This window comes from Gastrolobium bilobum, unplaced genomic scaffold (assembly GCF_033153095.1).
Source record: "Gastrolobium bilobum isolate Gb01-03AN ecotype WA unplaced genomic scaffold, APGP_CSIRO_Gbil_v1 utg1891, whole genome shotgun sequence".
NCBI classification, from domain to species: domain Eukaryota; kingdom Viridiplantae; phylum Streptophyta; class Magnoliopsida; order Fabales; family Fabaceae; genus Gastrolobium; species Gastrolobium bilobum.
The window spans coordinates 300,766-313,672 of record NW_026899025.1 but is presented as its reverse complement, the minus strand read 5'-3'; the positions used below and the strand labels follow the sequence as shown (position 1 = coordinate 313,672).

Below are 12,907 nucleotides of genomic sequence, written 5' to 3'. Positions count from 1 at the left end.
TCACTCCCAAAAAGATATTGTTTTGGGTTGAAAAATTAAAAAATTATAATGAGAAAGACTATTATAACTCTGAAATAAATTATAATTACAAAAATACCTTGATTTCCGTCCCAAAATGACGTCATTTTTGGCTCAATGTAGATAATTTATCTACATTGACGGCAGAAAAAATGAACCCATATAAACTATGTTTTATTAGTATTATGCATTTTTTATATGAATAAAGAAATCAATTATTAAGATAAATTAAATAATTGAATTTGAAAATATATAAATAATTAAGTGTAGTCAGTAGAAGGTTTGAATTATCTTCTTTTTTTTAAATCTATTTGACTTATTGAAAAGATAAATTAATGAAGGGCACAATTAAAGTTATACAAAATTAAGAGATAATTAGATCGATGAGACAAAAAAAAGGGTGTAGCCTCCTCTAATTATTTAATTGTATAAGAAATTATATCTATACTTGTGTGGAAGCCAGCATAATCTAAAATACACGAAACTGACTACAAGAAAATACACGAAACTGACGTAAACAAGAAAAAGATGCACACAAGTTAATTTTACTCAACATAATGTTTTCTCCGTATCCCATTCGACAGGAATGGTAAAAAATTTACATTATTCTCTTCTTCTTTTTTTGGAGAATAAATTTACATTATCACTTGTTTTAGATAATAAAATAATAAAAATATATATTCCGATCCAACACACTTTTTATTTTTATTTTTTTCACGCAAGTAAAATGGGATAGGTTATTCTACTTATCATTTTTTCTGCTTACTTTTGTCTACCACCCTCCAACACTGTTGAATCAGAATTTCAAGAAGAGAGATAAAGATAAATATTAGTTAAGATTTTAATCTAACGGTATTGGAGAGTGGTAGGTAAAAGTAGACAGCAGAAAAAAATAGTAGGTAAAATAACCTACCCAAGTAAAATATAAAAATAATATAAAAAATTTGATATGCAAATATTTTTTTTTTTTACCCTTTTAATGCTTAGGACTTCATTCACATTACCGCCACCACCTTAATTTTCCTGTCTCTACAAATAAGTGGCAAACCGAAAGATACAAAACTAAAAACAATGCATTCTCCTCTCTCTCTTTTTTTTGGGGATAGGTTATTCTGCATACTCTCATTTTGTCTACCTTTGCCTATCCATTTTATTACTGTTCGATTACAATCTAATCCAACGGTTTATATTTGCGAAATAAAATAAACTTTTTTTCCCCTTTTTTTTTTCCTCACTTCCTCCCACACATTTTCTCTCTCCTTCCCTTTCTCACTTCCTCTGCACCATCCCTATTTTATTTTTTCCTTCATCACCGGTTATTGTTATACGAAACAATTTTGCGAAATAAATCCCATAATGCTTGTGAAGAGGCATTTTACATTTGATGATTTATTCCGCAAAATTGTTTAGTATAACAATCACCAGCGATGAAGGAAAAAAAAAATAGGGATGGTGTAGAGGAAGTGAGAAAGGGGAGGAGAGAGAAAAGGTGTGGGAGGAAGTGAGGAGAAAAAAAAAAAGGGAAAAAAAAGTTTATTTTATTTTGCAAATATGGACTGTGGGATTATATTGTAATCGACCAATAATGAAAGGGGTAGACAAAGATAGGCAAAATGAGAGTAGGCAGAATAAACTACCCTTTTTTGTTACAAATAATAGAGAGGGTTATATTTACAAAATTTTTGTTTATAAACTGCATACGTATTCTGAAGAGTACACTTACTTAGGAATATATTCCCTGAAATACCTAGTGTAGTTTTTAAGAATTTAGAAATAAAAAATTTATAAATATAAGATTTCCCTAAACAATAATACATCCCTTTACTTCATATTTAAGAGACAAATACCACGTTCACTTCAGAAGTGATAGAAGCAAACCTAAAGCTTTATTATATAGAATCAAAAGTGACTTCAACTAATTTAATTTCTTAAGTAACCATGTGAAAAGGTATTGTTAATGAGAAGAAAAGAAGACACAATACAAAAGATCCGGAATCCTAGCCATGTGCATAGTTCTTCATCAAGTCTTCAAAGATTATCTTCATGCCTATAAAAGGCAATGCTCTATGCATGATATTCTCACTCAAACGAAGAACTAACAGCTACTTGAATTTGGTTTACCTTTAATGGCTCAAATAATGGTTAAAGTTTTGGTACCAATCCTGCTGGTTCTAGTGGCACGTGTAGTGGCTACTCCTCCTGGAATAGCCAAAAATCCTAGTCAAGCAAGTTGCCAAATAAAGAAGTACAAACATTGCTATAATTTGGTGCATGTATGCCCCAAGTTTTGCCCTGATGAATGTACAGTGGAATGTGTATCTTGTAAACCTATTTGTGTTGGAGGTGGAAACCCAACACCAGATTTCCCTCCAACCCCTTCTACACCTGAGAATCCAACACCAGAATTTCCTCCTATACCTTCTACACCTGAGAATCCCCCACCTACTCCTTCTACACCTGATCAGAATCCACCACCTTCTCCTTCTGAGAATTCTCCTCCTCCTCATTCTACTCCTTCACCATCACCTCCTCCTCCTTCTACTCCTTCACCATCACCATCTCCTATCCCTTCTACACCTGAACAAAATTCACCTCCTCCTCCTTCAATTCCTTCACCATCACCTCCTATCCCTTCTACACCTGAGAATCCACCTCCTCCTCCTTCAATTCCTTCGCCATCACCTTCAATCCCTTCTACACCTGAGAATCCACCTCCATCTCCTTCTACTCCTTCACCATCACTACCTACCCCTTCAACACCAGAGAACTCACCACCTACTCCTTCACCATCTGAGAATCCACCACCAACACCTTCTACTCCTCCGTCATCACCTACACCTGCAAATCCGCCATCTTCTCCCTCACCATCAACACCTTCTGGCAGCACAGGTCAATCTTCCTCACCAAAGACAGCTAAATGCAGGAACAAGAACTACCCAAAGTGTTACAATACAAAACATGTTTGTCCCAACGCCTGCCCTGGTGGGTGTGAGGTTGATTGCCACACTTGCAAACCAGTTTGCAGTAAGTCTTTTCCTAATATACCATTCTCTATATTAAACTCTTATATCAAACATTCCTAACTAATTAATATATATATAGAAGAAGGATCATTTCTCTCCAATATAAAATTAATATAAGATTAAAAAGTCTTATTCTCCATCTCATCTAAGTACTGATGATTTTAGTACATGTGACTGTTGTAATTTTTTATTTGAGATTAGTAATTAGTGGATATAACTTAATAAATTATAATTATTAGAAATACGAAAATCAACAGCTGAAATGAGAAGTAATTTTAGACGGAAGTAGAAAGATCCTTCCATATATATATAGATGCACTTAATTAACCGATTTTATATTGAATGTACCTATATGACTCGCAGGTTGTGACAGACCAGGAGCTGTTTGCCAAGACCCTCGTTTCATTGGTGGTGATGGAATCACTTTTTATTTCCATGGCAAGAAAGAGAGCAACTTTTGCCTTGTATCTGACCCCAACCTTCACATAAATGCCCACTTCATTGGTAGAAGAAACGAGAACATGAAGAGGGACTTCACATGGGTCCAATCCATTGCTATTCTATTTGACAATCACCAAGTCTTCGTTGGGGCAGAAAAAACAGCCATATGGGAAGAATCCATAGACCGTCTTGCCCTCACCTTTGACGGTGAATCCATTACTCTCGATGAATCAGAAGGTGCCACGTGGAAATCCTCCAATGTCCCTGGTGTCTCCATTGTTAGGGCTACTACCACAAACAGTGTCATTGTTGAAGTTGAAGGGAGATTAAGGATAACAGCTAATGTTGTCCCCATAACTGAAGAAGACTCAAGGATTCACAAATATGGCATTACCAATGAGGATTGTTTTGCTCACCTTGATTTGGGGTTCAAGTTCTTCTCTTTGAGCAATGAAGTGAGTGGTGTGTTGGGTCAAACATATAAACCTAACTATGTGAGCGGAGTGAATATTGGAGCAAAAATGCCTATAATGGGAGGTGGAAAAGAGTTTGAAACTACAAGCTTGTTCAACCCAGATTGTTCTGTTGCTCGATTTGTTGGTAACAATGGATCTAACAATGAAGTTGCGATGGATGAGGGTTTGGATCTTCCAAGCTTGAGCTGCGCAAGTGGAATCGATGGACAAGGAGTTGTCTGCAGGAGATAGATTCCTTGTTTGACAAGGAACAGATCAGTGCATCATGTGGTTGTGATCATTCAATCAGAGTTTCTTTTTTCTTTTTTTAATTTCTGATAATAATTTACCAAATCATCAAATAATTAACTTGGATGATTGTGTAATGGCCTCAAACTATGTATCAACGATTATATTAAGTGAAATAACATGAAATTATATTTACATTGTTAATTTTAATTATTACCTAATCATCTGGGATAGAAACCTCTTTAAGTTGAGACATGGATCATATTTTACATACATTTCTGTACAAAAGTATGCTGAATTATATGAAAATAAATAAATTGGAATAATTACAAATAATAAAATACGAGAAACTTACACATTCCAACTTTCTGTAAAAATATATGTTAGATATATATAAAATTATTAAAAAGGCTTCATTTAACTGTTTAAGTTTTTGGGTTGAATTGATTTTTTACATAATATGAGACCCTCGGTGTCCCGGATTCGATTCTCGCCCCCCATTTTTTTGTGAAATTTCTTAGCACAGTGTGTCTGATACATCATCCACCTTTTAAGTCCAAGGGACTCTCTTGTAAGAGAGCGTGTTAGAGATATATAAAATTATTATAGAGACTTCACTTAACAGCTTAAGCTTACTTTTGGATTGAATTGATTTTTTACCGTGTAAAAATAATTTAGAGATATTAATACGCAAAATATAACTCTTTTACTACTACAACAATTTGGAAATACAAATTGTTAGCACGTATCCATTAACACAAAAAGAACCTCTTATAGCACCAAATTGTAAATTAATCAAATGATAGATCATAGATCTTAACAACAAAGGAAATACAAAAGACGAACAAATACTGAAGCACAGTAATGGAAAGGGTATGAAAACAACATAGTACAACGTACAGACACAGCAAAAAGCATAATCAAAAGCCAGTAATTAACCAAATACTATCTCATGATTCTTGTCTAGAATTTGGACTGCAGATAATTCACGGTATTGCTATCCAATTGAAAAGCCTTCACGAGAACATCACTAGATATTTCAGGAGTAGACCCGAACACAGCATTAGCAATGGTGATAACTCCAGGGTTCTGGCTGCCAAAAGCTACAAGAGCAACAGCATTACCATAACCTACATTTCTTTGATAGTGGATGAGTCCTATGGGAAACACAAACACATCACCCTTTTGTAGAACTTTCCTAATGTGACGGTTTTCTGGGTTGGAAGTGATGAATCCAACTTCTAAGGTGCCATCAAGAACAGTCAAGATTTCAGAGCCACGAGGGTGCGCGTGAGGAGGGTTAACGCCCCATGGTGCAAAGTCAATGCGAGCAATGGCGACGCCAAGAGTGTTCAATCCTGGTAGCTGAGTTGCAAAAACTGGTGTCACTTTAGTCCCAACAGTGTTTGAAGTGTTGCCAACTATGTCTATTCCACTAAAGAAGAAGTCATTTGCTTCAACAAGTTTAGGATCCTTGCATACCAAACCATTCACTAACACTGCCATAATTAATCAAGGAAAAAAAGTGTTAGAATCTTGTAGTTCGTATATAACCTTTGAAAAGAGCACACAATTCAATTAAAGTAACTAAACAGAACTATCAGTTTAGTTCATGACCAAACTTTTATGAATTTCAAGTCAATCAATAGTCGCATTTATATAAAAAAAATATCCACTTCAATATGCTTCTTTGGTAATAAAGGGCAAACTCCGGTGCACAAGACTCCCCGACTTATCAGGATAGGGATGAGGGTAGATTGTATGCAACATTATCCTTACATTTGTTTAAAAAGGCTATTTACCCGACTCGACGAACTCGTGACCTTTCGATTGTAAAAAATAACATTACCATTAGGGATGTGCATGGGTCGAACTGAACCGAATTAGTTTAAATGGTTTGGTTTGGTTTGGTTCAAAACCAGTTCGGTTCGGAAGTGGTTCGGTTCAGTTGGAAACGGTTCGGAACCAGTTCGGGTCGACCCTATTTTGAAAAGAAAAAAATTAAAAATTAAAAAAATAAAATTATAAAAATCAATTTGATTGGGTTTGAAAACGGTTCGGTTCAGTTCAAAATGGTTTGATTCTTAAACTGGTTCTAAAAACCGGTTCGGTTCATGAACTGGTTCTTTAAAAACCGATTCGGTTCATTAACTAGTTTTTAAAAAACCGGTTATTTTAAGGGCAGTTTATGGTTCGGTTCAGTTTTTTGGTTATTTTGTACCCCCTACTTACCATTGCTTCAAGACTTGCACTCAAAATTTAGATTTTAGAATAAAATGCACAAATAACTGTCTTGTACGTGCATGCATGTTTCTACTATACCTTGGCCTTTTGGGTCTGCCACACAGAAATCTAGGAGAGCACTAGGATCAGCTGCTAAGACAGCTGAAAGTGAAAGAGCTAAAACTGCCACTAACAATGAGAGATTAGCCATTTGACAAGAACACAAAAGCACTAGAAGAGTTTGTGATATGAATTGTATGTAAGAGCCCAGTGAGTTTTGAAGTATTGGTGGATGAATATGGCATTGCATTAAGGCCTATTTATAAAAAACCAATCTACATGCATGCCGCCCTAATTATTAAGAAATGAAACGGTCATCTTTTGAAGTGGTATGTATAACATAAGTAATGGGTTTTGCTCTCATGCATGCCTGGCGTGTATAGATTGGAATCGGCCAACAGAGTTGCCGCCATTTGGCTAGTCATTCTTAATTGATTAATTTAGCTGAGACAGTCAATTCTTCCATTTGTCAAGAACATTAGAAAAAAATAATGTGAGTGAATTATAAAATAAAGGTGGTTTGGACTCGGCATGGATGACAACGGTATGTATTTTGGATTGGAGCGATTATACACATTCAAGGGGATACATTACAGAACATAGATGTATGGTTTTTTTTTTTATTCTTTTTTGGGTGAACTAGATGTATGATTTTTAAACAAAGTTAGTACAAAAGCTTAAGTTATCACGAATGTGTAATAACCATTCATAATTAGAAAAAACAAATGATAATAAACAAACTACGCATCAAAACCCTTTTACTTTTTCTCCTTTCCCCAGACTTTATACGAAAGCAAATTCATAACGTTTAATATTTTTCGTGATTTTACAAGAGCTTGCTGGGCTCAACTGCATGAGTTTATTTGAATAAAAACGGCAACTCCAACAATTTCTTTGTCCCCAAGCCGCTTAATTTCCCGGTTGTTTCTACTTTATTAAATGTGTAATTATATATAAGTTTTTTATCCGGGTGGGATTATTAAAATAGCTACTTAAACTTGCATAAGAGGCCTTTTCAATCTTATTAAAATCAACCGAGTCATTCATCTGCTCGAGATACTGAATTACTGGGTTATTGATTCATCGTATAACTCGATGAGTATACGTAAAATCTATAATTTATATTAAAAAAATTATAAGTACATACTCGAATAGCTGAAAAAATAATAAATTTTAAATATTTTAATATAAATAATAATCAATTATACATTATTGTCCAATAAAGGATCAAACAAACATATAATGCTTGTGATATTGGTGTTTCAGGTTCAGTAAATGACATCTCTAACTATAAATCAAATCAAAATTCTATCCATAATGCATAACTAAGATAATATTAGTATTATAGGTACATAACATATGTAAGTCAATAAGCAACAGATCAATCAAATGTGTCAATTACGATTATTATTATTATTATTTTGGAATTTTTTTTAAAAAAAATAAACACCGGCTCACTAGTTTTCACCAAAACTGGCCGAGTCCCATCGGATCTAATGCATGGCCAATTCGCTACTTCACTCAAACCGGTTATATGACTGATTCACCGGATCGTCGACCCGGTTGGGCCGGTCCGGGTTTATTAACAAAAATTTTTCTCCTGCTTCATTTCAATAAAATCAAAATAAAGGAATTTCTCACTCTAACCAGGTTTTAGGATGTTAGATTAAGAAAAAAAACCAAAAAGCTAAAAAAAATTAAAATCCTGTTTTTTTTTAAATTAAAATATTTGGCTTCCAAAAAAAAATAAAAGTTAAAAGATAAATATTTTTCTCAAAATTTAAATTTGCCTCGATCAAAAAAAAAAATTGCCTCGATCTCAACTTGAACCAACGATGCCCATGTTGTCGCCACTACTCAGTAATTTTATACACAAAAGAGTTTTTTTTTATTATTAAAAGTATTTTTTAGGTATATATAGCATCTAAATACAAAATTACTTTATGTTTTTAAAAAAAAAAAATGCTTAAATTTTTTTCGAAATTCTATCTAAACGAGGCCTAACACGTGTTTAGTTATATTTTCATGAATTTTAGATTTAATTTCGATAGCTTTCAACTTTTATTTTGACAAAACAATTTCTTATATAGCTGGAGTTTCCGAGATTTCCTATAACCACGACAGAACCAAAACACAAAAGCCCACCAAATTCTCAAACCTACTTCCGAGACAACGGAAAATAGCTTCAATGAATTGGGCTTATACTATGGGAGTACTTAAATGTCTGTTGGGAAGACAGTATTGGAACATCTCGTTTTCGGCCATCAAAACTCTCTCAACTTGATAAATAATAACTAACCAAATCTGAGTTTTTCTTTTTTCTTTTCTTTTTTCTTTTTGGTAAAACCCATTTTGAGTTTTATCTACACATGCAAATGTTTATTCGTAATGTTTATCTATATTGAGCTCAAAATGACGTCGTTTTGATGCAGAAATCAAGATATTTTTATAATTATAATTTATTTCAAAATTATAATAATTTTTTTTATTATAATTTTTTTTAACCCAAAACGACGTCATTTTGAGAACGAATGTAGATAACTTATCTATATTTAATATAGAAACGTTAAAGCCATAAAAAAATTACTAGTATCTTAAAACAAAGATCAAAGTGAAGTTGGTCCCCATTTCAAAACATGGATGATATTTATCGTGTTAGACATCAACCAAAACAATAACAATAATAGTTGAACTTCAAGGCGAGATCAAGTAGACTAGCTTCGGTTTCAAAGGTAACAACATGCGAATTCAAAGAAAAAAGGGGGGAGGGGGAGCAAAAATATTATCTGGTTTAATTAAAAGGCAATTAAGTATATTCAACATGTAGAAAGATAGAAGGCAAAAAGGTAAAGAAAAAAGAGATCTTCTGACTTCGATGTATATAATTATTTAACCATTACAATCATCCAAGACTTATCTCAAGAACAGAAGAATTGTCAACAAAACCCAGTTTATACACTGACAACAATCAATCAATACATAAGCATACACATTAACGAGTCAATCTAATTTGACTGCTCCACAATTTAAAATTATACCACTTGCTGAAATCCAAACATATTGATTTTTTTTTAAACAATTTTGACAAATCGCTGAGATGCCCTTAAGCAGCAAGCTCCTCTTCTTCCTCCTCATACTCTTCCTCGTCAGCAGTAGCATCCTGGTATTGCTGGTACTCGGCAACCAGATCATTCATGTTACTCTCAGCCTCAGTGAATTCCATTTCGTCCATTCCCTCACCAGTGTACCAGTGCAAGAAAGCCTTGCGCCTGAACATAGCTGTGAACTGCTCACTAACCCTCCTGAACATCTCCTGGATTGAAGTTGAATTACCAATGAAAGTGGATGCCATCTTAAGACCCTTAGGTGGGATATCACACACGCTGGACTTGACATTATTAGGTATCCACTCAACAAAGTATGAAGAGTTCTTGTTTTGCACATTGATCATCTGCTCATCTACCTCCTTCGTGCTCATCTTACCGCGGAACATAGCTGAAGCAGTCAAATAACGACCATGACGTGGATCTGCAGCACACATCATATTCTTGGCATCCCACATCTGCTGAGTCAATTCAGGCACGGTCAATGCACGGTACTGCTGGGATCCTCTTGATGTTAAGGGTGCAAACCCAACCATAAAGAAATGGAGCCGCGGGAATGGGATAAGATTGACAGCCAGCTTACGAAGATCAGAGTTCAGCTGTCCAGGGAAACGTAGACAACAAGTAACTCCACTCATGGTGGCAGAAATGAGGTGGTTAAGGTCACCAACTGCAATAAAAAGAAGAAAAGAAATTCAAAAATTGAACTTCCAACTAAACCGAGAATAAAGTAAATTAAAATCCATTTAAAGAAAGCGACTGCAAACCAAATTGATGGGAGAAGTTCAACAGCAATAAACACCAGTTCTGAGTAAGATACAAGACCTAAACCCACCTGAATCCTCCCACTGTCCCACCAATATAATGATTTTTAATCCTAATTTTCAAATTGAAAATTGAAAGAAAAACCAGATCATTATCTCAATCATTACTTAATATTAACTATTTCCGTAGACGACTACCCCAGAATAGCCACAGATAATCATGATAAAAACAACAGCAAAAAAAAAAAAAAAAAGGCAACCTAGTATAAAGCACTCACTTAGATCCACTGTGAATATATAGTAGGGCATTGCAAGAGGTAAGAGGCTGATTACAGGAATAAAAATCTCCATGTCATATTGCAACAACACTAACACAAATTCATATCAACAGCAACAAAAACAAAAGTGGCAAACGACTACAATAGAATAGTCACAGATAGTCATAATAAAAAAAAAAACAGCAAAAAAAAGAAGACAACATAATTTTAATAGGGAGCCTTACCTTGTGTGGCAATGCAAAAGCTCTTCTTAGTAATAATAACAACGGCAACAAAAATCATCAATAGTAACAATAATAAGCTGCACTAAATATATTAAAATTCAGAAACTTACAAGTTGGTGTAGCAAGCTTCAAAGTGCGGAAGCAAATATCATAAAGAGCCTCATTGTCCAAGACCATGCATTCATCAGCATTTTCAACAAGCTGGTGCACAGAAAGTGTGGCATTGTATGGTTCCACAACAGTGTCAGATACCTTAGGGGAAGGAAACACAGAAAACGTCAACATCATACGATCTGGATACTCTTCCCGAATCTTCGAGATGAGAAGTGTTCCCATCCCCGAACCAGTCCCACCCCCCAAGGAATGGCACACTTGAAATCCTGTAATATTAACAAAACAACCAAAATTACGATTCTAGCATTGCGAATGAAATTGAAAAATCAATTCGAGCATAAAAAAAAAATCGAAAACCTAAAAATGGAGAAGGAAATGAGATTACCTTGCAAGCAATCACAATTCTCGGCCTCCTTCCTAACAACGTCGAGGACGGAATCGATGAGTTCGGCGCCTTCGGTGTAATGGCCTTTGGCCCAGTTGTTTCCGGCGCCGGACTGGCCGAAGACGAAGTTGTCAGGGCGGAAGATCTGGCCGAAGGGACCGGATCTGACGGAGTCCATCGTGCCGGGCTCCAGATCCATGAGGACGGCGCGTGGAACGTACCTTCCGCCGCTGGCCTCGTTGTAATACACATTGATGCGTTCAAGCTGGAGTTCTGAATCTCCACTGTACTTCCCTGTGTGGTCGATCCCGTGCTCGTCGCAGATCACCTCCCAGAATTTGGCACCGATCTGGTTGCCGCACTGGCCACCCTGGATGTGAAGGATTTCTCTCATTTTCCCGGAAACGATGAGAAACAACGAGAATGTGAAGGAAAATAGGGTTTTGTTTTGTTTTGTTTTGTTTGTGATGAAATGAGAATTGAGAAAAAGGGAGGGATATTGTTGAAAAGGTGAGTGAGTTGATGGTGGGGAGAATTTGAAGGCTGGTCTTCTTCGTGTAATTATGCGTTGGTCTTGAGGGCAGTTTTGGAAGGTAATTGAATTCTTTTTCTTTCTTTTTTCTGTTTAATTTTTATTTTTAAATGATCTGATGTTGAGTTGCGATGTGTTAGATGATATTGTTCTGGAACCGCTTCATTCTCGCTCTCCCAATCCCACATTAGCACTCTTCCCTTTTATTTCAGGTTGAATAGAGGTTAATATATTTTTTTATTTATATAATCTGAATTTATTTTATTTAATAAATCATCAAACTTAATGGTACTTGAATTTAATAAAACATAAAATATGAGCAAAAGCTATTTGATTAAAATTTAAGTACTAAATTCAAAAGCTATTAGCAAAAACGTAAAAGCACTTGAACTAAAGAGAGTGAATCCTTACGTGTTAATTAATATGATCGTGTCATGTGAACAAATTATAATAGGATGGATCAACGGTAATAATGGAAAAGATAAAAATAATATAAAGATAAAAATTTACAAAATTATCACTATTAATTTAATTATTAATAATCAAATCTTCTCAAATAACATAATTATGTTAAATAACATATGATAATTTATTTTCAAAATATTTAAATTACGTGGGCCGGATTGTCGGGTCAGGCCCAACCAAAACTGCTGCTAGTAATTGTATCCACTTATGTGTTCGGTGGGATTTCCCATGTGTATCTTTCTGATGGTTACAGAGGCTCGTCCTCTTTGACTTCGTCTTCAACTTCATAAATAGCCAAAGCCAAAAGCAGATCCTATACCAATTTATCTTTGCTTTCTTTTTTATTTTTTATTTTTTTTTCCTTTCTTCGTGGTTCACAATTTCTTATAAATTTCATGCTAGACGTTTAAATGCTGCCATAGAACAGCACCGAACAGATTCCTAGACGGGACCTAAGGTGGTGTTTGGTTGATGGATTTTTTTATGAATAATAGGGAACTGAGATTACTAGGGAAATGGTTGGAAAGTGAGTTTAGTAGGAAAATGTAAAAAAAATTGTTTGGTATGAAAAA

The 12,907-nt window shown here is 34.8% G+C and overlaps 3 protein-coding genes across 4 annotated transcripts; 1 reads left to right on the top strand and 2 right to left on the bottom strand.

The window, feature by feature from the left end:
- The first annotated feature begins 2,144 nt into the window (after positions 1–2,144).
- LOC133286326 (uncharacterized) lies at positions 2,145–4,189 on the top strand. Its single transcript, XM_061483733.1, has 2 exons — positions 2,145–3,042; positions 3,405–4,189. Exons 1-2 carry the CDS (start codon positions 2,145–2,147, stop codon positions 4,187–4,189), a joined length of 1,683 nt encoding a protein of 560 aa, XP_061339717.1.
- A 960-nt stretch (positions 4,190–5,149) lies between these two features.
- LOC133286310 (putative germin-like protein 2-1) lies at positions 5,150–6,629 on the bottom strand. 2 transcript variants are annotated; one of them, XM_061483711.1, is made up of 2 exons: positions 6,509–6,629; positions 5,150–5,685 (listed from the first exon to the last, which is right to left on the bottom strand). In XM_061483711.1, exons 1-2 carry the CDS (start codon positions 6,618–6,620, stop codon positions 5,150–5,152), a joined length of 648 nt encoding a protein of 215 aa, XP_061339695.1. In that variant the 5' UTR covers positions 6,621–6,629. The 2 variants fall into 2 exon arrangements, with proteins under 2 accessions (XP_061339695.1, XP_061339694.1); XM_061483710.1 differs by having other exon boundaries at positions 5,150–5,679; positions 6,509–6,620.
- A 2,714-nt stretch (positions 6,630–9,343) lies between these two features.
- LOC133286311 (tubulin beta chain) lies at positions 9,344–11,814 on the bottom strand. Its single transcript, XM_061483712.1, has 3 exons — positions 11,339–11,814; positions 10,950–11,219; positions 9,344–10,243 (listed from the first exon to the last, which is right to left on the bottom strand). The coding sequence occupies exons 1-3, from the start codon at positions 11,730–11,732 to the stop codon at positions 9,573–9,575; spliced, it is 1,335 nt and encodes a 444-aa protein (XP_061339696.1). The 5' UTR covers positions 11,733–11,814; the 3' UTR covers positions 9,344–9,572.
- Positions 11,815–12,907: the final 1,093 nt, after the last annotated feature.